At 44.6% G+C, this 24315-nt stretch overlaps 1 protein-coding gene across 1 annotated transcript; it reads left to right on the forward strand.

Annotated features, from left to right (window-relative positions):
- The first annotated feature begins 254 nt into the window (after positions 1–254).
- On the forward strand, positions 255–13507 carry GDE1 (glycerophosphodiester phosphodiesterase 1). Its single transcript, XM_073542971.1, has 6 exons — positions 255–582; positions 1692–1867; positions 5588–5693; positions 8038–8130; positions 8960–9171; positions 10488–13507. The coding sequence occupies exons 1-6, from the start codon at positions 331–333 to the stop codon at positions 10633–10635; spliced, it is 987 nt and encodes a 328-aa protein (XP_073399072.1). The 5' UTR covers positions 255–330; the 3' UTR covers positions 10636–13507.
- The last annotated feature ends 10808 nt before the right edge of the window (positions 13508–24315 follow it).

Below are 24315 nucleotides of genomic sequence, written 5' to 3' on the forward strand. Positions count from 1 at the left end.
GCACTGTATATATATATATATATCCCACCCCGCTGACCCCTACCATCAGCCCTGTATGTACACCGTGCACTGTATATATATATATATATATATCCCACCCTGCTGACCCCTATCATCAGCCCTGTATGTACACCGTGCACTGTATATATATATATATATCCCACCCCGCTGACCCCTACCATCAGCCCTGTATGTACACCGTGCACTGTGTGTGCAGTGACATCAGCCATTGTGCTGGGATAGTCCCTGCCGCCATCTCTCCGCCTCACTCCCGGGGGGGGGCACAGGCTGGTGAGGGCGGGGCGGCCGGGCTCGGTGGTGGTGGTCGCCATGCTGTGGGCTGAGGGTCTGCTGCTGTCCTTCAGCTCCGTGTTCGTGCTGCTGCTCCTGGTCACCCGCAGCCCCCAAGTGTCCGGCGTCCTGACCGGCGGCCTCTACCTCCTGCTCGTGCTGTTCAGGTTCCAGCCGGTCCCCGAGTCCCGGGCACAGCAGGTGCTGAAGCCGCGGGGGAAGGTGTCGCCCATCGCCCACAGAGGAGGCGCCCACGATGCCCCGGAGAACACGCTGGCAGCCATCAGCCTGGTGAGTGTGCCCCGGCAGCCCCGTGGGGTCCGGCTGTGCTGTCACTGGGGGGCTCGGGGAGATTCCTCCTCTCCTCTCTGCCTCTTCTCTTTGCACTTTCTTTTTTTGCTCTTTCCTTTCTCACTTCCCCTCTCTCAGGCCGCGCGGCCTTTTTAGTTTCTTGTATTTTGCAAGATTTGCAACTTTGTGCAGAAATTTTTTTTTTTTAGATTTTCTGCCCCATTTTTGCACCCAATAAGTAAAATAGGTTACATGTGGGTTTTTTAAATTTTTTTCAAAAAAACACACAGCATAAAAAAGCCTCGTAGTGGGAACGTGGCCTTAAAGGGGTTTTCCAGGTCCAGAAAAAACACCTTTACCTAGGCGCAGTTTGTTTAGAAAGCAATAAACCCCTGCACTTTGCTCCCCGGATCCGAGTGCTGCTCCCCGCGTCTGGTATTGTTTGCAGCGCTGACGCCACATCGAGAGCGCTGCAGCCAATCAGTGAAAGGAGTGGTCATCAACTCGGTCAGAGCTGGGAGCAGCAGTTTTAAAAGCTGTGATCCTGCAGTAATTTGATTGCTTGTACTATATGCTGCAGTAGGGTACAGTACAAATCCTGTGGAGTACCAAGATGGCAGCGAATGGGGCCTTCTGGAGCTTCGCAAGAGCCTAATACATAAGGTCGCTGGACTGGAGCCCTATGTGCTGCCTCCCATCCCCTGGGGTCAGACTGCTGACATGATCGCTGTACTAGGATCTTGCAATTTGATTTGCTCCTCCATTAGGCCCACATTGCCTTAGCAGACCATTAGCAACCCACGATTCAATGGCGGGGAGAGACGATGGCCACCTGAACATACGTGCCATCAGGCTCACCCTACTTAATAAGCCCGGTGAGAGATTGAAAGCAGCAGTGATCAGAGCTAGCTCCAGTCGCTGCTGTTAGAGGCAGATGTTGGCTGTGTCACAGCTGGCACCCTGCACCCGGACAGGGGCAGCAATGTTCTGGGGCAGATTTCTGCCATTTATGCATTGCCATATTTATGGAGCCCCTGCAGAAGTCTCGGGGTGCAGTTTGACATTTGCAGATTTTCTTTACTCATTTGTGTCATGTCTTCTTGTTCCAGGCAGCACAGAATGGCGCCATCGCCGTGGAGCTGGATCTGGAGTTTACGAAAGATGGCGTTCCTATTCTCATGCATGACGACACGGTAGAGCGGACAACGGACGGGCGTGGAAAATTAAGTGACCTTACGTTTGCTGAAATCAGAAAGCTGAATCCCGCTGCCAACCATCGCTTGGGGTTAGTGTGGACGTCTCGCGTCTTTCCTCTTATTTTCAGCACGTCACATGTAATGCTGCCATATTGGAAAATCTTGATGGCATGACACTTCAAATCCACAGTATTCTGCCATTCCTCAAGACGCAGGGGCACTAATAAGGCAGAAGTTGTCCTTGCGCCCCCCTTGCCATTGTGATCCTCTAACCCTTGTGCCCCCCTTGCCCTTGTGCCCCCCTTGCCCTTGTGCTCTTCTAACCCTTGTGCCCCCCTTGCCCGTGTGCCCCCTTGCGCTCTTCTAGCCCGTGTGCTCCCCTTGCCCTTGTGCTCTTCTAACCCTTGTGCTCCCCTTGCCCGTGTGCTCCCCTTGCCCTTGTGCTCTTCTAACCCTTGTGCTCCCCTTGCCCGTGTGCCCCCCTTGCCCTTGTGCTCTTCTAACCCTTGTGCTCCCCTTGCCCTTGTGCCCCCCTTGCCCTTGTGCTCTTCTAACCCTTGTGCTCCCCTTGCCCGTGTGCCCCCCTTGCCCTTGTGCTCTTCTAACCCTTGTGCTCCCCTTGCCCTTGTGCTCTTCTAACCCTTGTGCTCCCCTTGCCCGTGTGCCCCCCTTGCCCTTGTGCTCTTCTAACCCTTGTGCTCCCCTTGCCCTTGCTATTTTGATGGCAGCAGACACTAAATACGGGCACAATGTGGCATTAGGGCACCTCAGTGATTATGGGGTGTGAGCAATTTTACCTAGCTGCAGTCGGGGGGGATAAGTTATCAGGAAGGTGCTGTCTACTGATTTCTGCCAGGTTGCACATGCCATTGCTTGACAACACTTTTCTAAGTTTTTCCAACTTAATACAGACCCCTATAAAGTTGGGTATAGCAAGATGGGTCACGTCCCACTACTATGTGACGCCAGGAGCCCAATGTGGGGCTTGTTCTTTATCTGCGCTCGCTGAACATTTTCTTATTAAAGTCCTTATCTAGCACTGAAGAAAAACTCCAGCGTTTTATAGAACCCGGTAAAGATAAAGTGTAATGCCAATATGTCTGACATGTGACATAAATGGGATTCGTCCCAGCTCGTAAACTACACTGCGCTCTGCCGGAGGCCATAAAACGCTCCAAACACTTAAGAAGTAGGACATTACCCCGAGCACCGGCCGCCTGGATTCACCTTCTACATAGCTTAAGAAAACAGGGGACACAAACTGAGGATAAAGTCTCCAGGAGCGTTCGCTCTCCGCCTGTTAGGCGGCACATAATCCAACTCCACTATGAAAGTTGTCAAAAATCTGCCAACTACAAGGCCAATAACAAGACCGCTAAGTGAGACATTACTGTCTGGCCTTAGGGTACAAGTCTGCAGTCATTCTGTGTAACTGCAGACTCGGGAATCCTCACGGCGTGCTATGAGGATTCTCAGGTGCTGCGTGATCGTAACGCAAGTATGATACAAGTATGCATACATGCAGTCTCATGCCGACTAGACGTGCACCACCTCACTCAATGCACACGTTTAGTCAGAATGTGGACAGAAGTGGCAAATCACATACTTGTGGTCACATGACCGCCCGTTCCTGGCGTCGGCACCGGAGGATCCTCGCGGTGAGCGCGATGTGAGCATTCACAAGTCTGCAGTCACATCACTGCAGACTTGTACCCCTACGTCCTTACCTCCTGACGTATACTCTTACGTTTTCACAGGCCGCCATATACCAGGCGGAAACCATCCCTGTGTATTGTCTGGCAGGAATAGCGTGGCAGACTGCTCCGTCCTATACAGACCACCGCACATCTAGCAGTAGACATTTTTTTTTGCAATGTCTCCTTATAGAGCGTATATACCCCATAGTGGTGACCAGCGCAGTCTGCATTTGGCCTAAGAACCTCGAATATGTGCGGTCAGGTTCCATCGATTGTTAGAGGGGTTTTGTTTCTTTAAACCGCATGGCCTAAGAGAGGCTGATAATATCCCATCGGTAAGGGTCTGGGCACACGTTAAGTATTTGGTGCAGAAATTTGTGCATCTCTATGCAGGAAAAAACGCAGCTGCAAAAAAAAACTTGCATTTTGCTGTTTTGGTTTTTTTTTACTTGCGTTTTTGGTGGAGATTTTTCTCCATTCATTACTGTGATTTAAATCTGCAAGTCACAAATAAGCAACGTGTGCACGAGACCTCAGGATCCTCACTCATTGGCATCAGGAAACCCTGCAGGTTTTGTGACCAATCTGCAGCAAAAACACAACGTTCCACCGCTGCCGATCAGCATTTGACACCCCTGGGCTTCCTTTTTGTACTCAGTGATGAGGCTGCAGTGCCCACCCAAACAGCTGATCAGCGGCCCCTCTCAGACATGACGCAGATTGCCTGGCTTCCATCTGTGGACAGCCACATTTTCCCACCAAAGCGGCGGTGCTGCCTATTCATGACCCACTACCCGCATGTGCACCGGGGCATTTCTCCTGGCGTATAGCTGCCAGTCCCCCGTGTTTTACAGAGAGAATCACCTTTGATCACCGCTGCAGTCAGTCATCCCCATCTTGTAGACGCAGCAGATAGATATGTGACACAATAGCTGAAGTGCGTACAAGTGGATCTGATCTGGCAGTCGCCTTCCCCCAGAACCTGTTTATCTAGTGTGGGTCCTGGCATGTGCGGTATGTGCCCATCGAGGTGCTGATCATGGGTGTATCCATACTTAGCATTGCTATCAGCAGGTACATAACATTCCTGGACACAGACAAGAATATCCAGCATTCAGAATTGTAAAAGCTACGTCTATGCAAAAGATATGCAGGATGAGAATAACTGCTACAGAGAGAGATGGAATCTGTCAATAGGGTTGTAATATGAGAGCAGCATAATGTAGGGGCTAAGACCCTGATGCCAGTGATATGTCACTTAAAGGGCTTTGTGCTGCTTTTTCAATTAAATTCTGTGTTTTATCATCAGCAGGTTATCACTCCAGGACTAGGTGTCTCATGCCTCCTAGTCAACTGCTCTGTGTAACCCCGCCCCCCCATCACTGATTGGGAGCATTCTGTCCAATCATTGTTGTGGGCGGGGTTATACAGGGCTCAGTATTCTGAGATCTGCAGCAGAGAAACAGGGATTTTATCACAACTGCTGCACCCAGTAAAGTACATGATACATTTCTGGAATCGGAGTGTCTGCCCCTACATCATGCTGCTGTCAGATTAAATCGCAAAAACCTGGTGAAAGATTCCCTTTAAGAAAGTAATCAGCACAGAATTTTGGACATAAGAATGAAAAATCCTGTCTCTTAAGTCTCACTTTCATTAAGCCAGGACTTTGCTTTAATCTAAATTACTTTATCAGTTTAGGAAATTGAAGGGGGTGTATCATGTCCATTATTCAGGAGTGCACGGCTCCCCTGCTTCCCAGCCTCTCTGCTTGCCGCGGGGCCACTGCCCTCCTGATTGATAGACAGCTCTGACCAGTGGCTTCATTGTGCGCCCTCAGTGGCAGTGATCCGGCCAGTCTCCAGAGCAGCACTTATAACCTGTGTAGAAAAGAGCTTGTAAGCACTGCACTCCTTACCTAGGAGACCGACCACCGCTCATAGACTGCGGAAGTGGTAGGTAACCTAGGTAACGAGTATTAAACAATAACATTACAAATCCTTCCATTCTTAAAAATGGAAGATTGCAGAGCTAGTTGTTTTTACAAGCACTTTGCAATGTTACACCCATAGTGGTAGTGTAGTAATATATTGTTCTTCTCATTCTTCCCAGGCATCTGTATAATAACGAGAAGGTGCCAACGCTGCAGGAAGCGGTGGAGGAATGTTTGCGTCACAATTTAGTGATCTACTTTGATGTTAAAGGCCATGCGGCTCAGGTAATGATAACCTGCTGGTACAGTACACGGAGGACCAATATGGAGGGCCAGGGGTTATCCCTAATGTTACTGTCCTCCCCACTGCTCCATTACACAGAGTACTTGTATGAGAGTGGTGCTAGCTGATACCAGAGAACACAATTACAATAGCATGGGGGGCGTTTATTAATATTCTTATCAGACCTTGACACATTAGGTGCATGTCCTGAAAGGGAATGAAAGGAACACCAGGGGGCGCCATACGTTGTATGTGACAGCATGGTTTATCTTGGGACAACCATTTTAAATCAATCACTCTCTTTATGGCCACGCGCACACATTGAGTATTTGATGAGTTTTTTACTTCAGTATCTGTAAGCCAAAGCCACGTGTCTCTATTATAATTTTCCGATGATTGTTCCACTCCTGGTTTTGGCTTACAAATACTGAGGTAAAAAACTGACCAAATACTGAGGTAAAATACTGACCAAATACTGAGGTAAAGTACTGACCAAATACTGAGGTAAAGTACTGACCAAATACAGAGGTAAAGTACTGACCAAATACAGAGGTAAAGTACTGACCAAATACTGAGGTAAAATACTGACCAAATACTGACCAAATACTGAGGTAAAATACTGACCAAATACTGAGGTAAAAAACTGACCAAATACTGAGTTAAAATACTGACCAAATACTGAGGTAAAATACTGACCAAATACTGAGGTAAAGTACTGACCAAATACTGAGGTAAAGTACTGACCAAATTCTGAGGTAAAGTACTGACCAAATACTGAATGTGTGAACATGGCCATAAAGAGAGTGCAGAGAAGTCACGGTCACAGCGGCTTCTTGCCGTGTGCCATCAGCAGAATACAGGCCTGTATCTGTATTCTGTGAATAGATAGCGGAGACGGGCGAGGGTATACATGTTTGTTAAAGGGGTTGATGAAAACAAGCTATGACCTATCCGCAACACGGGTGATAACTCGAGGATCAGTGGGTGTCCCACACCCAAGACCCCCACTGATCAGCAAAAACGAGAATTTGTGTCCTCCTTAGATTAAAAAAAAAAATCGCACTATGGGAAGATCGCACAAGGGGGATTTTATATTTGCAAATATTGTCCATGTCGTATTGCATAAATATTGCAACACTTACGCTAGTGGGAAAATGCTTTTTTTACCACGTATGTCGGTAAGTGAATGTGCTGAATACATAAAAGATTGAGTAACCTAGAAATGTATAGAAGCAAGTAATAATAAACTCCATATTGTCACTTATAAAAAAAAGTAATTGATAAGAACTTCTGACTTCTGTGTCAGTAACTACAGAAGGGTAATTGGTATGTCGGCTAGTGTGTAGTCAGAGAGATGTCTGAGCATCCACCACTGACATATATCACTGAGGCGGCTAATAAGTGACGCACTCCGAGTATGGTATAAGCAGTGTAGTTCTGACCTTCCTAGATGTACAGTAGGTGTTCTGTTACTTGGTTATTCTGGGTATCTTGGATCCAATAGATGCTTGCTTCAGCCTACCATGAATAATAAGGGTGTTCCAAGAAAGTTGTTTTACAGTACAGGCGGCGCCCCGGCCGGTGGCGCGCATCGGAGTGGTTCAGTGCGACGCACGTCGGAGTAGCTCAGTGCTTGTTGAGAGCCATGTCCGGCTGTGTTGAAGTCTGTGTAACTATGATTGCCTTGCTGAACTCCAGTGACCTGATACTCCGTGACATCACATAGATCGCAGCTGAGAAGAACCAAATCTGTTTTTTTTTGTCCCCCTGTTTCAAAACATAGATTGGTTGCCTGACTGCTCCTCCAATCACTCTCTATGTGACTGACGGAAAAAGCCGAGCTCAGCAGCCCCATAGAGAATGTATGGAGTGACGGTAGAGCATGTGCACCCCAAAGTGCCCTGTTTTGTCGGTGTGGGTATCAATGGTCGCACCCTCGCCAATCAATAAGATATCACCTATTCTGTGGAGAGGTGATAACTTGTTTCCTCTGGACAACCCCTTTAATTTCTCACTGCTGTCCCAAACAAAACCCCATACATGAGATCACTGTAGTTCTATTGAGTGGGACTGAAAATAGACTTCTGACATCTAGTGGTCAAACAATAGTATTACACTGTTCACATGAATGTGGCAGGACAGGTCTCCCCATCCTAATTGATTCTCTCTCTTTGTGAAACTCCGCTTTTTATTGGAAATCTGTGATAGGAACAAGATTATTGGATTGATGACATGCTGCTGTTTTGTTTTTGTTTTTTTACTTATTTCATTGACTGGTGGATGCATATTCAGTAATAATGTAACGTCTCCTCTTGCTGTGGATAATGGAGTATTCTTATTTTTCAGGCTGCTGACGCTCTCCGTAAGATGTACATTGACTTTCCACGCCTCTACAATTGCAGCATTGTCTGTTCTTTTGAGCCAAGTGTTATTTATAAAGTAAGTAGCAAATCGCCAACATTCACTGCAATATGGGGTTTGCCTCTATCAGACCTGCCCCCAATGAATGTGACGTCAGTAAGTGACATCACATCACACTAATGTGCCCATTTTCACGGTACGTGTGCAATGTTTGAGACATGACCCACATATTCTGTCCTGTGCTTTATGCAGTGTTCCCAACATTGTCCATATCTGTCTATTAATTCTAAGTCCAATAAAAACGAACGCATGGGCCATACACATACAGGGAACAGGTCGGTAAGACAGTGTTCACACCACCACCGTATCAACTAAATACCGTTTTGTTATCATCTTTTTACTAGCACTTGCTGTTCATTGTTGGAATTTTTTTACAGCAGAGTATTTTTTCACGTTTGTTGTACTGTGTCTCCCTAATTCTAAGTCCAGACATAGCAATTCCATGTGGATTTTTCTGCAGATTTTGCTGCCACTAAAATCCATGAAGTTTTTGGAACAAAAAACAAATGTCTGTTTTGGCATCATGTGCGTGGCATTATCCAAGCTCCACCTTCATGCAATGTGCTATAATTTGCTATGAATTTTTGGTGCACAATTTGCACCAAATTCATCTCATTTGAACTTAAAGATCATCATACACTCTCTCCAGTTATTGCTCTAAAGCTCCACTGGTGCAAAGTATAAGCTGAGTGGTCGCCCATCGCTATTGGCGGCATTGATTATTTTCTACGTTACATACTGTGGGATACAGAAAGGACAAAATGAGATGGTGCCGCTTATATCAACCATTTCTGCTCCTTCCAAACTAATTTTTCTTTTTATTCTTTCCATGTTGTTTGCTCTGCAGATGAGACAAGCAGACGTCAATGTAGTCACCGCTCTGACACACAGGCCGTGGAGCCTCAGCCATCTCGGGGATGGTACGCCTCGTTTTGACTCCATTTGGAAGCATTACTTCTATGTCTCGATGGATGTCCTGCTGGACTGGGCAATGCACCACATCCTGTGGAATTTCTGTGGAGTGTCGGCCTTCTTAATGCAAAAGAATTACATTTCACAGTAAGGTCACTTTATTTGGTCATGATGGGGAGCAAGCGTTTAGGGGACCGCTGATGTCTAGGGCTAAATTCACACGGCGTGGCAATTTTTTTAACTGTGCTAATTATTGGATGGCTATTCGAGGGGGTTGTTGTTGTTTTCTCCAGACTAGTCATCCCACTAAGGGTTCGCACAGATGGCTGTATTTTTGGTCCAAGTTCGGTCCATGAAAATATCAGATCAAATGCGTCAAAAACATCAACATCGAGCACATGCATGATTTGCCTCTGATAATGATAAAAAATCAGACTGCACTCTGATGACACCCGAGTGTGGTCCCATATTCACGGACTGACAGAATGGAGAAGATGGATCCCACTCTGATCTGAGCCTAATTAGTAGAATTGGACCATTTTTCTCAGACGGAGAACATACATATGACCATAGCCGAATAGTGTTCTCGCACCCCTGTCAGCATGATTAATAAGATACGCAAAAGTGGTGTCATGGTCGGCTCTTTTCAAATCTCTGGCAATGTGCAGTAACCGGGTGGCACCCCAGCTCCTTCGGGACACTGCACATGCCCAGGGAGACAGCGGTGGCTCAAGACACGAAGTATGCAGAACTGGAGGTAACGGCTGGATGACTGTGCTCAGGTGACTGGGGAGGGTGGGAGAGATGCCGGGTAGGTTAGCGTTTGGGATCTGTTGTTATATATACTGACTTTATTGAACCACTTTTTTTTACTCTTTACACAAAATTATACTTTTTGATATTTTCAGTTTTCCTGTTCTACTACATGAGTGAAACTGTAATAAAAAGAAATAAAGAAATTAACTAATGCTCATCTGTTACATCCTCTATCACTCCATTGTGACAGTGGTCTCCACTGGTCTCTGTGTACTTTTATGCAGCAATGACGTCACTGGACTCCTGCAGATAATCGCTGTCTTGATGACTGATGATGCCATCCTGTACACCATACCTCCGAGCCCAAGAACTACTAGTTCCAGCAGTCTCCTCAATACTTGATTTCATTGCTTATCGAAAGTAGATAAAGACTCATGGGGATGAAATAGTTGGGAAAGGGTTATTTATTTATTTTTTTATTTTATCACATATCTTACTGTCAGCCAATTAAAAAAATAATCCCAGTCTATCCTTTTAACATTTCTTATTCCCAAAGTGTGATCCGAACCCTACATAAAATAGATTACTAATAGTTATCAATATCAATCAGGTCAGTGGGGTCAGGCTAAGCTATTCCTATGTGGTCGGAAACTAAAATGATGAGATGTGAATGGAGACCTAACATAATGTCACTCTGTAACCTACAGAAATTACGTGGAGAAGTGGAACAAGAGAGGCATTGAAGTGGTGGGGTGGACGGTCAATACAGCCACGGAGAAGCTTCACAGCGACCACATCCTGCACAGCAACTACATCAGTGACAGCTTGGTAGAGGATTGTGACCCTCACTACTGAGACGCCCACCAAGGTGCTGCCCGCAGCAGAATAAGGATATTAAATCATTTTAGGGGTCACACGTTATGTCATTTTATGTTGTTGACCCCGTTGTCTTAAGCCTTTAAAAGATGATTTTATGAGGGTGGTCTATCCGAGCCCACCTCACTGATTAGGAGCCTTTTGTTGCCAAGAAGGTGGACTCGCTGTAAAGGCATAGAAGGTAAAATACCAGCTTATTGTTAACAAGCTTATTGTTAATGAATGTGATGACCGTTAATCAGAAATAATAGATATGTATTGGGATCTGCTCAAATACCTCAGGAAAGATGTGCAATAGAAGATATCCGATCCATGGACTCCATCAGCCATGATCACAGAATCACTCCTTCATAGGATCCGTCCATAACCGTAGATCGCTCTCAGGATCGGGGTCTTGTGGTCCTGTGAATAATCGATCTGGGGTCGGTGTGCTGATAAACCTTTTTTTTTGCATTTGTTTCCATATTAATTACTCTGGGACAGGACGATTCATTCACTATGGCCCATCATTACACTGCCCATGCACATCACCAGATGGATATGTAAACCTTCTGATTTCAGCATGGCAAGGGAAAACCTTTTAATGTGCATGGGGGTCCCCTGGTGGAGTGAATGTTGGAATCAACATGTCTGATCCTATGGTCCTGCAGGTACCATAGATGTCAGGCAGCAGCTTATTTCACCCTTCACATAAAAAGAAAAAAAACATGCACATTTGCCTCCTCTGCCATCACCTTCACTTCTTAACAGCTGTCATACACATTAGATATAAGTCATTCAATCCTGCTTTTTCAATGAGATCAGTCGACCATCTCTTCCCAGATAATGTTGGAGGAGAAAAGGACTGAGTGGTTGAAATTCAATTATCTGATTTGTTTTGTTCTGTGGGAGACAGTTCATACAGAACAGAGACGTGCTCCTGTGTGTGGGGGTTCAGGAGAGACAGCTAATTAGTGATGAGTGAGCGTGCTGGGTCAAGGTGTTATCTGAGCATGCTCTGTTGCTAACCGTGTGTCTTCGGCATGCTCGAAAAATATGTCCGAGTCTCTGCAGCTGTTAGACAGTGGCAACACATGCAGGGATTTCCTGTTTGTTAGACAATCCCTGCATGTGTTGCACCTGTCGAACAGCCCCGAGACATGGAGCCGCGGGGACTCGAACATAGTATTCGAGCACGCCGAAGTCACTCGGTTAGCACCCGAGCATGCTCAGATAACACCTTATCCCAGCACTAGAGCAGATCATTCCACTACTATCTAATGTGTATGGCCGGCTAAGTGAGGACATGAATCATTCACATTGCTGATGCAGAACCTCTTTAATCAAACGTTCACCCAGGTTAGATTTGTTCCCGATTTTCCGTCCAGAAATTGAATCCACGTGCAGAAATTAACCTTGGGTGCAGAATTTAAATCTGCAGAATGTCATTTTGTAAGATAAATTTTCAACATGGAAGCCAACCTATGGAATGCACAGGGCGCAGTCTGCAACAAATCCACCCAATCAGTGACCGCTGATGCAGACCTTCCGCAAATCCACTGCAAAATTCACAGCAGACACTCCATGTGTGGGAACGTACCCTGGTGTTCATTGTCCAGCTGTATAACCTGACATTCAGCTGCTGAAAATTTTGGGGAGTGTTCCCTAAGAAATTGTGATCAATACCGTCTCATGGTGTAAGTTAATGTTTATTGGTTTGTAGATTCTGTGGGGATGTAAAAGATGGACGACGTGTCTGGTTGCCATTATTGGTGCTGTAGATGGTGCAGCCAGTCCTGGCACTTTATACTGCCCAAAGCAGGGGATGTGGACGAAAATGTCTCAAAGAATTGCTGGGGGGGAGGGAGACTGCAATGTTCTCCGTAGCAGCCAATTCACACTCCGCCTTCATTTCTTATGCACTTGACCATCAAGGCTGTCATTACTGACATTGTTAATAAAGTTAATTAAGGGAAAAAAAAAATCTGTTAACAGGTTATGTTGTTAATAAAGTTAGACCTTTTCTTTTCAATAAACTTTATTAACAGCAGGACAGAAGCTAGCAGTCTATATTTAAACATAGAGCAAATTAGTTGTAATAATCATAATTAAAGTAATTACTCCACCATTAGTCCTGCCTCGTTACCTCATGATGTCTCTTCGGTGCATGGCCCTGTTGGTGATTAAATCCCAAGGGTCACACAATGTGTTTCCCCCAAAATGTTCATTTTGTCACCATGACATGTCCCGGTGTCTTAGGACCGACTCCATGTTTAGTCCCATTCTATGATCCTACTGTTTGAGCAGCATCAACTGCACCTGCGGGAGATTAGAAGGGTAGGATTTCCTTTTCTATACACAAATAAATAACAGAAAATCCCTTTAAATGTGCTTTTACAGGATAAGAAAAAAAAGTCTAAATACGTCAATCCATGGTCTATTTGGTATGGCAGTTCAGAGCCATTCATTTAAAGGGGTTGTCCAGTCATTCAATATACGTAGGATAGATTATGAACATGGGATGGTAGGGATCCGGCGCCTGGCAGCTCCACCAATCAGCTGCTCTCTGCTGCGGTGACCGGTTGTAAACACATTGAATGGACATTGCGATTATGTGTAGCGGCCGCTGCCGGGTACTGCAGCACAGGTCCTAACCTTTTGATAGGAGCAGTTGTGGATTGGTCATCAATATGCTGTGCCTAGACAAAACGCCTCTAAGCTGCAATACCAAACGCCACCAATGGACAAGAGGGGGCGCTGCTTCTGTGGGGAAGAAATCCTCTAATGTTGAACGATGCTTGTAAGTAAGCAATTACTTCTACATATGTGTTGTAGGTAACTGGATCTTAAAATAAATTATTTACTAATTCCAGTGTTGGTCTTATGATTTCTCAGATTGCCTAATATTCAACAACAAGGCCGTTCTGTGGCACACTTCAGTCACTCACTGGCCCAAGTTCGGGCTAATAAAATGATTTCATTCCTGTCCTCTGGGACTAAAGGGAAGAACCTTGTTTTCTGTTTACTTATTTATTCTCTTTTTCAACTCTCTCCTTAGCTTTCTTTGTTCACTGTTGTAGGCTAGCCACCATGATCCCAAACAGCACAATGACTACTTTTCACCCCTTAAAGCAGACTGACCGATTACAAGCTTGTAGGCACCTGTGATGCCAATTACAACACGCACGTTCCTACGGTCAAATTATTTTCAGACTTTTTTAGGGGTACCATCATTTTTGTCCAGGCAGTTTTCATTAGTTTTTCTTTTTGTTAAACCACAATAATTCATTAGTTGGTATTCAGTAAATTTAAAGAGAATCTGTCACCCTATTTTTCACCTATCAGCTGCGGCCACCGCCACCAAGGGCTTATCTACAGCATTCTGTAAAATTGCAAAAAGTGCAATAACGCGCGATCAAAAAGACATAAATATCCATGGTACCGCTGAAAACGTCATCTTGTCCCGCAAAAAACAAGCCGCCACACAGCATCATCAGCAAAAAAAGTTAAAAAGTTATAGCTCGCAGAATAAAGCGATGCAAAAATAATTATTTTTTTTATATAAAATTGTTTTCATAGCATAAAAGCGCCAAAACATAAAAAAAACTACATAACTGAGGTATCCCTGTAATCGTACTGACCGGAAAGAATAAAACCGCTTTATCAATTTTACCACACGTGGAACGGTGTAATCACACACCCCCAAAGCAATTTATGAAATGCTGGTTTTTGTTCATTCTGCGTCCCAAAAATTGGAATCAAAAGCGACCAAAAAATGTTACGTGCCCGAATATGGTACCAATAAAAGCGTCAACTCGTTCCACAAAAATTAAGACCTCACATGACTCGGTGGGTCAAAATACGGAAAAGTTATAGCTCTCAATATGTGGTGATGCAAAAACTATTTTAACAATAAAACGCGTGTGACAGCTGCCAAAAATAAAAACCGCCATAAATAGTAAATCAAACCCCCCGTTATCACCCCCTTAGTTAGGGAAAAATAATAAAATTAAAAAAAAATGTATTTCCATTTTCCCGTTAGGGTTAGGGCTGAGATTAGGGTTAGGGATGTGTTGGGGTTAGGGTTGGAGTTATAATTGGGGGGTTTCCACTGTTTGGGCACATCAGGTGCTCTCCAAATGCAACATGGCGTCTGATCTCAATTCCAGCCAATTCTGCGATGAAAAAGTCAAACGGTGCTCCTTCCCTTCCAAGCTCTGCCATGCGCCCAAACAGTGGTTTACCCCCACATATGGGGTATCAGCCTACTCAGGACAAATTGCAAAACAACTTTTGGGGTCCAATTTCTCCTGCTACCCTTAGGAAAATAAAAATTTGGGGGCAAAAATATCATTTTTGTGGAAAAAAATATTTTTTTATTTTTATGGCTCTACGTTATAAACTTCTGTGAAGCACTTGGGGGTTCAAAGTGCTCACCACACATCTAAATAAGTTCCTTGAGGGGTGTAGTTTCCAAAATGGGTTCACTTGTGGGGGTTTCAACAGATTAGGCACATCAGAGGCTCTCCAAACGAGACATGACACCCGCAGACCATTCCATCAAAGTCTGCATTCTAAAACGTCACTACTTCCCTTCCGAGCCCCGACGTGTGCCCATACAGTAGTTTTCTCCCACATATGGTATATCAGCGTACTCAGGACAAATTGGACAACAACTTTTGGGGTCCAATTTCTCCTCTTACCCTTGGGAAAATAAAATAATTGGGGACTAAAAGATCATGTTTGTGGAAAAAAATATGATTTTTTTTATTTTCACGCCCAGGCGTTATAAATTTCTGTGAAGCACTTGGGGGAACAAAGTGCTCACCACACATCTAGATAAGTTCCTTAGGGGGTCTAGTTTCCAAAATGGTGTCATTTGTGGGGGGGTTTCCACTGTTTAGGCACATCAGGAGCTCTCCAAACGTGACATGGCGTTTTGCAGTGAAAAAGTCATACGGCGCTGCTTCTCTTCCGAGCTCTGCCATGCACCCAAATAGTGGTTTACCCCCACAAGTGGGGTATCAGCGTACTCAGGACAAATTGCACAATAGTTTTTCCAGTCCAATTTCTCATGTTACCCTTGGTAAAATAAAAAAATTGGACCTGAAGTAATTTTTTTGGTGAAAAAAAGTTAAATGTTAATTTTTGTTTTAAACATTCAAAAAATTCCTGTGAAGCATCTGAAGGGTTAATAAACTTCTTGAATCTGGTTTTGAGCACTTTAAGGGGTGCAGTTTTTAGAATGGTGTCACTTTTGGGTATTTTCTATCATATAGACCCCTCAAAGTGGCTTCAAATGTGATGTGGTCCCTAAAAATAAAATGGTGTAAAAATGAGAAATCGCTGGTCAACTTTTAACCCTTATAACTTCCTAACGAAAAAAAATTTTGGTTCCTAAATTGTGCTGATGTAAAGTAAATATGTGGGAAATGTTACTTATTAAGTTTTTTGTGTGCCGTATCTCTGTGATTTAAGGGCATAAAAATTCAAAGTTGGAAAATTGCGAAATTTTCAAAATTTTTGCCAAATTTCCGTTTTTTTCACAAATAAACGCAAGTTATATGAATGAAATTTTACAACTAACATGAAGTACAATATGTCATGAGAAAACATTGTCAGAGTCACCGGGATCCATGAAAGCGTTCCAGAGTTATTACCTCATAAAGGGACAGTGGTCAGAATTGTAAAAATTGGCCGGGACATGAACGTGCAAACCACCCTTGGCGGTAAAGGGGTTAATTTACTTTATATTTTGATAGACTGGACACTTCTGAATGCAGCAATAATTTTCTTTTTTAATTTAATTTTCAATTGGCCAGAAGGGTTGTGATTTGAACTTGTGTTTTTTCTTTTTTTCATATTTTTACATTCTATTTTTCGTACTTTATGTAATAGTCTCCTTAGGAGACTTGAAGCTGCAATCGTACAATTGCTTATGCTGCGTATAGCAGGAATCCTGATCTCCTATGCATACTGGCCACTAGCCGGGGTTCACAAGAGTATCGTAATGAGAGGCACGGGGTCTTCTGCAGACCCCCAGGTGTCATGACAGCCCATCAGCTCTCCTTGATCACGTTACAGGGGCGCCAATGGTCAGCCAGAATGACGCACTTATTTGGCCTGCGCACATTAAATCCCACTGTCAACGATTGACAGCATAAAAGGCACATGACAGCTGATTGGCATATGTGGGGAAAGATGCGGGCTCAGCATCGGAGCCCACATCGACATCAGGGACACGGTATATATGTCGTGAAAGGATTAACGGTTGAAGAGAATCTGTCATGTTGAAATTGGTCTCTGATCTGCAGGCGGGATGTTGGGTAGCTGGAAGAGCTCATCACATTTTTGTAGGAAAAGTTCCAGTAAACCTTATATTGACTCTCTTCCCACAACACTATTTATCCTTCTGCTCAGCTTCTCTTTACCACGTTGTCCAGAGGTTGGGCTGCATATACAATGGCACGGGTTCCCTTTAGATTGTAAAGTCCTTTTAAGTACAAGGAACTCTGCAGTTTGCTTTTTATTATATCTTTCAAGAACGGAGGGATTTTTAATTTTATTGGTTTATGTTCATTACCGGCTAATGGAACTAGTTGCAGAGATCGAATATGTGCAATGATTCTAGGCTCGCTTGTAAGCCCTGCTCTGAATCCAGCCCGATCGCACTGGTAACCCCCCCGATCTGGCCAGCTTCAGTGTGGTGCCCTCCTCTGATCCACTAGAGAACAGCGATGCACCTAGTCCGAACTGTCAAGCTAAGGGCTCATACTCACTTGTGAGAGACTCGCACAATTCTCGTACCAGTCTCTCGCATGAAAACCTGGCACTACCGCCGGCACTGGGACCGGAGCGTGCGGCTACATGTATTTCTATGCAGCCACACGCTCCGGTCAGAGTGACGGCGGCTCTGCCAGGTTTTCATGCGAGAGACTTGCACGAGAATTGTGTGAGTCTCTCACAAGTGAGTATGAGCCCTTACCGTGAAAACGGTAAGAACAGAGGTTCCCATCAGGGGCAATTCTTGTATACAGAATGTGTGTATGTTTTTTATAATTGCATCAACCCATGACTCTGGTGGCAAGTAATTAGATCCAAATGGAATAGTCTTCTGCTGGACCTTTGGGGCCAATTATTTTGTTAGAACCTTTGCCCACTGGAGACTCCTGGTTCACTAGTCTGACCCCAAGTGCTACACACCAATGCAGGCGGCCCTCGGTAAGAGGCAGTTTAATTACCATTGCTATAAAAGTAACGTGGTTTTCTCCTACAGATATTGATAACTTATCACCAGGATTGCTTGATGGGGGGGTTTGAAGTTTCGCACCCGTACAGAAGATCATCCATTACCAGCTCCAGAAGCCAGGGCCTGTTTAAGACAATGTGGTGCCCCAAATGCTGACATATTGCACCATCACACAAACAATTCTGTTTTAGTTACATGCGCTGAGTTCAGGCCGTTAAACGAGCGCAATCGACAATATTGAAGCCGTTTGACGCTTATTTCCGGCCTGTTTACGCCAGCTGAGGAAGAATGATAGGTACAGAGAGTCCTCGATACAGTATAATGCAGGTCCCATATAGAATATTGCACTTACCATGGTCCTTGATAGAGTATACTGCATCCGCCCTCAGAGTATAATGTAGTCCCCTCATAGAGTATAATGTAGCACCCGCAGTGTTATGCAGTCCCCACACACACACAGTATAATACAGCCTCCCCAAACACAGTATTATGCAGCCCCCCCACACACAGTATCATGGAGCAGAGACACACAAACACACCTACCTTACCTCTCCTGCAAAGCGTCTCAGCAGCTGCACTGCTGGCACACACTGAGTCAGAGTGCAATGATGGGGGAGGGAGTGTCAAATGACACTCTCCTCCATCACTGCTTTCAACCAGATCAGCATCCGATAAGTTGAATGCGCGATGCTGAGGGGGCGATGCTGAGAGGGGGCGGCACCGGGTCCCTCTTAGTGGCACACCGAGCGGCCCCTATTAGCGGCACGCCACTGGCTGGGGGCCCCTGGAGGAGTGGGAGCCCTAGCCAGCTGCCTGGCCCTGCCAGCAGCGACCCGATGTAAAGAGTGTATGGAGCAGATCACTACAGCTCTGTCACCCAGTACTGAAGATCTGCCCCAACTCGTGTTGTATGCAAAAAAAATAAATAATTGACAAATCCAAAGCTTATTTTTTTACATATTTTTTCAAGCAGGCCGAAGTCACTCTTAGCACTCTAGCGTGCTTGGATAACACCTTATCCCAACACGTTCGCTCATCACTTAGAATTATGTCCAATTTGTCTTTTTTTGGCTGTTTGCCCATATTGCGTTTTTTATGCGTTTCCGCCGTTTTTTCTGCAGCAAAAACGCTAATAAAACGCATCCCCAAGCAATCCTATAGGATTCCGCAGTTGCTGTGCCCATGCGGAATCACATAGCGGTAAAATCTGCAGCATTTCCATTTTTCTGCGGAATCGCGGCAATTCCGCAGCCATAGGATTGCATTGAAACGCTCACTCTACACATGTGGCTATGCCCACCATGCGTAAAGTGAGCGCTTCATGTGCGGATGGTACCCAGGGTCTGGAGGAGAGGAGACTCTCCTCCATGCCCTGGGTACCATATTCCTGTAAAAAAATAGAATTAAAATAAAAAATAGGGATATACTTACCCACTGTCGGCCCCCGGAGTCCTCCCGGCGGCAACTTCCTTGCCCAGGGATGCATTGCGCGAATGACCTCTGATGATGTAGCGGTCCAGCGTAATGCTACGTCATCAGAAGTCATTGTTGTAAGGCATCCCTGGTGAAGAGAAGATGCCGGCAGCATGGCTGAGAGGCGGGAGGACTCCGGGGGCCGACGGAGGGTAAGTATATCACTATTTTTTTTTTTTTAATTATTTTTAACATTCTTTTACTAGTGATGCGGCATAGGCAGCACTATGCTTGACAAGTGTGACCAACCCGTCACTTACTTTTCCAAGCAATGCTTCAAATTGCTTGGAAAAGCGCTAGCAATCTGCAAGCTAAAAACGCTTGTGTTTACTGGGACAACGCATGCGAATTACCCGCAGCGGGGAGTTGCGGAAATGCAGACATTTCCGCAGCATTTCTGCAACGTGGGCATTAGCCTTTTTTTTGTGTTGTTACAATACACACAAAGGAAATAAATGTGTAACAAAAGATGTGGAATTGCAATAATTTTCTGGAACAAATAGAGTAATCTCCAAGATAATGTGTCATCATTGACATGTGGAATACGACATGCTTGTCTTCTGGGAAAGACTGTCCAACGATTTACATGGAGATGCCAGAAGTCGCTGTTTCACATCTTGTATTGTTTCCTCAGACATTTTTGGACATCCTCCATCATGCCCATCTGGTAACATTCCAGCTTATTCACCAATGACAGAGAACACGGCTTGGATGGTGGATTTCGACCTCCAAACCTCTCTAGAAACTCACCTTGGCACCTCTTTAAGGACTCAGTTTTCCAACAAGTTTTCAGAATGAAAGCACGCTCCTCCAAACTCTATCTGTACATCGTTAATAAATGAAAAAGGAATTCGGCAAGAGTTAAATGCAAGCACCACACGCACTACAGACGTGCAGAAAACCGTGCTGCAAGTCTATCTCGCAGTGGAGACAACCGGTGAGGCAGCAAGTCAGTGAGACCCCACTAGTCATGAGGATTTTTCTCATCGCTGTGGTTCATTGCATGCTCACTTCTGAACCAAACTATGTTCAGTTCAAATTTCAGTATGGTCAGCTGTTTCTTTTTAGAAGTTAAAACTATTTTTCCGGGTAAAGTAGACAGTGAATCACTGTACACTGCTCAAAAAAAATAAAGAGAACACTAAAATATCACATCCTAGATATCACTGAATGAAATATTCCAGTTGTAAATCTTTATTCATTAAATAGTGAAATACACTGAGAACAATAAAACATAAAATGATCAATTTAAATCCAAATTAATATCTTAGTAGGTCTGGATTTGGAATGATACTCAAAATCAAAGTGGAAAATCAAATTACAGGCTGATCCAACTTCAGTGGAAATGCCTCAAGGCAAGGAAATGATGCTCAGTAGTGTGTGTCCTCCCTATTATGCCTGGGCATGCTCCTGATGAGGCAGATGTTCTCCTGAGGGATCTCCTCCCAGACCTGGATTACAGCATCAGTCAACTCCTGGGCAGTCTGTGGTGCAACATGACATAGGTGGATGGCATGTCCCAGATGTGCTCGATTGGATTCAGGTCTGGGAAACAGGCAGGCCAGTCCATAGCATAAATGCCTTCATCATGCAGGAACAGCTGACACACTTCAGTCATGAGGCCTAGCATTGTCATGCATCAGAGGGAACCCAGGGCCCACTGCCACAATGGGTCTGAGGATCTCATCCCAGTAACCTAATGGCCGTCAGTGTACCTCTGGCTAGCACATGGAAGGCTGATCGACCCTCCAAAGAAATGCCTCCTAACACCATTACGGAACCACTGCCAAACCGGTCATGCTGTAGGATGTTGCAGGCAGCAGAATATTCTCCATGGCATCTCCAGACTGTCACATGAGCTCAGTGTGAAACTGCTCTTATCCATGAAGAGTAGAGTTGAGCAAATTTTTCAAAATTCAATTACTATTGGCGGTGAATATTGTTTTTGCAAAATTCGCCAAACATAAATGGCAGTAGAAATGAACGAATATGTTCGGAACTCATCAAATTCGGCATGAATAGGGTACCAAAATGGCAGGAACATGGCAAATCCAGATTCGGTGACCGATTCTGAACATATTCGCTCAACTCTAGTGAAGAGCACTAGGCCCCAATGTCAAATCTGCCAATCTTGGTGTTCACTGCCATTCGCCTGCATGGTGTTGGGCTGTAGGCACAATACCCACTTGTGGTTGTCAGGCCCTCATGGAGTCTTTTCTTGACAATTTGAGAAGACACAGATGTTAGTGGCCTGCTGGAGGTCATTTTGCAGGGCTCTGGCACTGCTCCCCATTGCACAAAGGAGGAGGTTGCTGTCTTGCTGGGTTGTTGCCCTCCTCCGGCACACTCTACATCTGCTGGTGGACTGGTCCGTCTCTTAGTATCTACTCCATGCTCTGGCCACTGCAGACACAGCTACCCTTCTTGTCACAGCTCACATTGATGTGCCATCCTGGATGAGCTGCATTACCTGAGCTACTTCTGAGAGTTGTAGACACCGCCTCATGCTACTGTACCTCTAGGAGTGAAAGCAAAAAATGCAAAAGTGACCAAAACAACAGCCAAAAAGGATGAGAACAGAGAAATGGTCTGTGGTCACCTCATGCAGAACTACTCCTTTATTGGGGTTGTCTTGCTATTTGCCTATCATTTCTACCTGTAGTCTGCTCCATTTGCACAACAGCAGGAGAAATTGATTCACAATCAGTGTTGCTTCATAACTGGACAGGTTAATTTCACAGAAGTTTGAGTGATTTGGAGCTAAACAACACAATGTAAGTATTCACTTTATTTTTTTTGAGCAGAGTATATATATCATTATTAGTAGGTAAATACAAATTATGACATTTCTAGTAAAAAAAAATTTGCATCTCCAATTTGAGACTTTTTTTTTTAAGTTCTCAAATGATGAAGTTGTGTGAGCGCTTATTTTGTGCATGGCTAATTGACAGCTTTTTTATACCAATTTGGGGTACATGCGTGATTTTTTTTATTGCATAACTTGGGTGGGGAACTGGTGTCTGAAAAAATGCAAATCTGGAATTTTGAATTTTTTTTTGCTATTCAATGTTTTAAATAGTTTTATATATTGATAGACTGGACTTCTATGACAACGCTGATATGAATACTAATTTATTTTAAAACCGGTAATTGGGGGGGGGGGGGGGGGGGGGGAATTTAATTTTTTTCTATTTTTACTTTTTTCTAACTTTATTTTTTAGTCGTTTTGAGGACTTGAACCTGCACTAATTTGATCACCTAAACTATATATTGCAATGCCATAGTGTTACCGTGTATAGTTTAAATCGTGGTCTCTTAATGCACAGCCTGCGGCTGAGCTACACAGGAATACCAAGATGGCAGCAACGGAGGACGCCTTCAGCAGGCCTCCCGCTGTCACTGTAACCCATCAGTCCCCATGCGATCACGTTGCGGGGAGCCAATGAGCATGTGCACTAGCGATTGTGCTATCGAAAATGCCACAGTTAGTGATTGACAGTAGCATTTAAATACTTAAAGGGAATCTGTCACCCCATTTTTCGACTATGAGCTGCCGTCACCGACATCAGGGGCTTATTTACAGCATTCTGTAATGCTGTAGTTAAGCCCCCGATGTAACCGGAAAGATAAGAAAAAAAGTTATATTATACTCACCCAGGGGGTCCAGTCCGATGGGTGTTGCCGTCCGGCCTGGCGCCTCCCATATTCTAACGGTGACGCCCTCTTTTTTTGCTGCCTGTCGTGGTTCTGGCGCACTGCTCTGCCCTATTGAGGGCAGAGCAGAGTCCTGCAGTGCGCAGGCGCCGGGAGAGGTCCGGCGCCTACACACACACTGCAGTATTATGCTCTGCCCTCAACAAGGCAGAGCAGTGCGCATGCGCCACGACAGGCAGCAAAGAAGAGGACGTCACCGTTAGAAGATGGAGGCGCCGGACCGCAACACCCATCGGACCAAGACCAGACCCCCCCCGGTGAGTATAATATAACTTGTTTTTCTTCTCTTTCAGGTTACATGGGGGGCTTATCTACAGCATTACAGAATGCTGTAGATAAGCCCTAATGGCGGTGCCGGCAGCTCATAGTCGAAAAAAGGAGTGACAGATTCCCTTTAAATAGCGGCGATAGAGGTTTGCTGCTGTTACAAGCAGATGCCGGTTATGTATTACCGTCCGTATCTGCCCTGTATGGAGAAGGCTGTGTCAACAGGACATGTCCTGGTGAGAATACATAGGCTATGTGCGCACAGTGATTACTGATCATTCTGTGCATACATTAAATGCCATATGCCTGCCTAAACAGGCCATTAAACGACTGTCAGTTGGCAAACATGTCCTGTTTGGCAGTGTAACGCAACAGATTGTTTTGGAGCCAAGATGCAATCATGATTTACAGCAGTCTGTATTCTGTAAAACAGACATTAGAAATTATTGCTGGACAAAAAAAAAAGAAAGCCCAAACCAATCTGAACAATATACGCCTTTAATTATATTCCAAGAAAGGTAACAGTATTTGCAGTTCTCCCCTCCCCCCCCTAATTTTTCAATTTTTCTGGATTTCGAGTTACTCAGAAAAGATACAGAATCCTTCATGCAAAGAATCAGGTTTACATTTTTTTGCACATAATCTATGGAATATACAACTGTACAATATTTACATTTTAAAATTAAAATTTCAATGCAAATAGAAACATTCTGGATTTACTAAAAAAATAAATAAAAGACTAAATACCCACATAAACTCCAGGGTAAAAAGCGGCCTATAGTCCGCCCCATAGCACAAGTAGATACGTATAAAATGGATTTGCCCCGTATGAGTGGCCGTACATCTGAAACGGAGAAGGATTCTGGAAAATATAAGTGTTGCATTGTAAAAGCACAAATTGCTTCGATGACCTAAAAAAGTTCTTCATTATTCTTCTGAACACAAGATTTAGGCCAGCTAAATCTTGGATGTAATTT

The sequence above is a fragment of the Dendrobates tinctorius genome, unplaced genomic scaffold (genome assembly GCF_039654945.1).
Source record: "Dendrobates tinctorius isolate UK_male_01 unplaced genomic scaffold, ASM3965494v1 ptg000129l, whole genome shotgun sequence".
In the NCBI taxonomy this organism is placed as follows: Eukaryota; Metazoa; Chordata; class Amphibia; order Anura; family Dendrobatidae; genus Dendrobates; species Dendrobates tinctorius.

Bases quoted from the DNA above. Each gene is read 5' to 3' on its own strand.
- GDE1 (XM_073542971.1), top strand. From the start codon at position 331: ATGCTGTGGGCTGAGGGTCTGCTGCTGTCCTTCAGCTCCGTGTTCGTG. The intron at 583-1,691 runs GTGAGTGTGCCC...TTCTTGTTCCAG, and splicing joins CGCTGGCAGCCATCAGCCTG to GCAGCACAGAATGGCGCCAT. The intron at 8,131-8,959 runs GTAAGTAGCAAA...TTTGCTCTGCAG, and splicing joins AGCCAAGTGTTATTTATAAA to ATGAGACAAGCAGACGTCAA.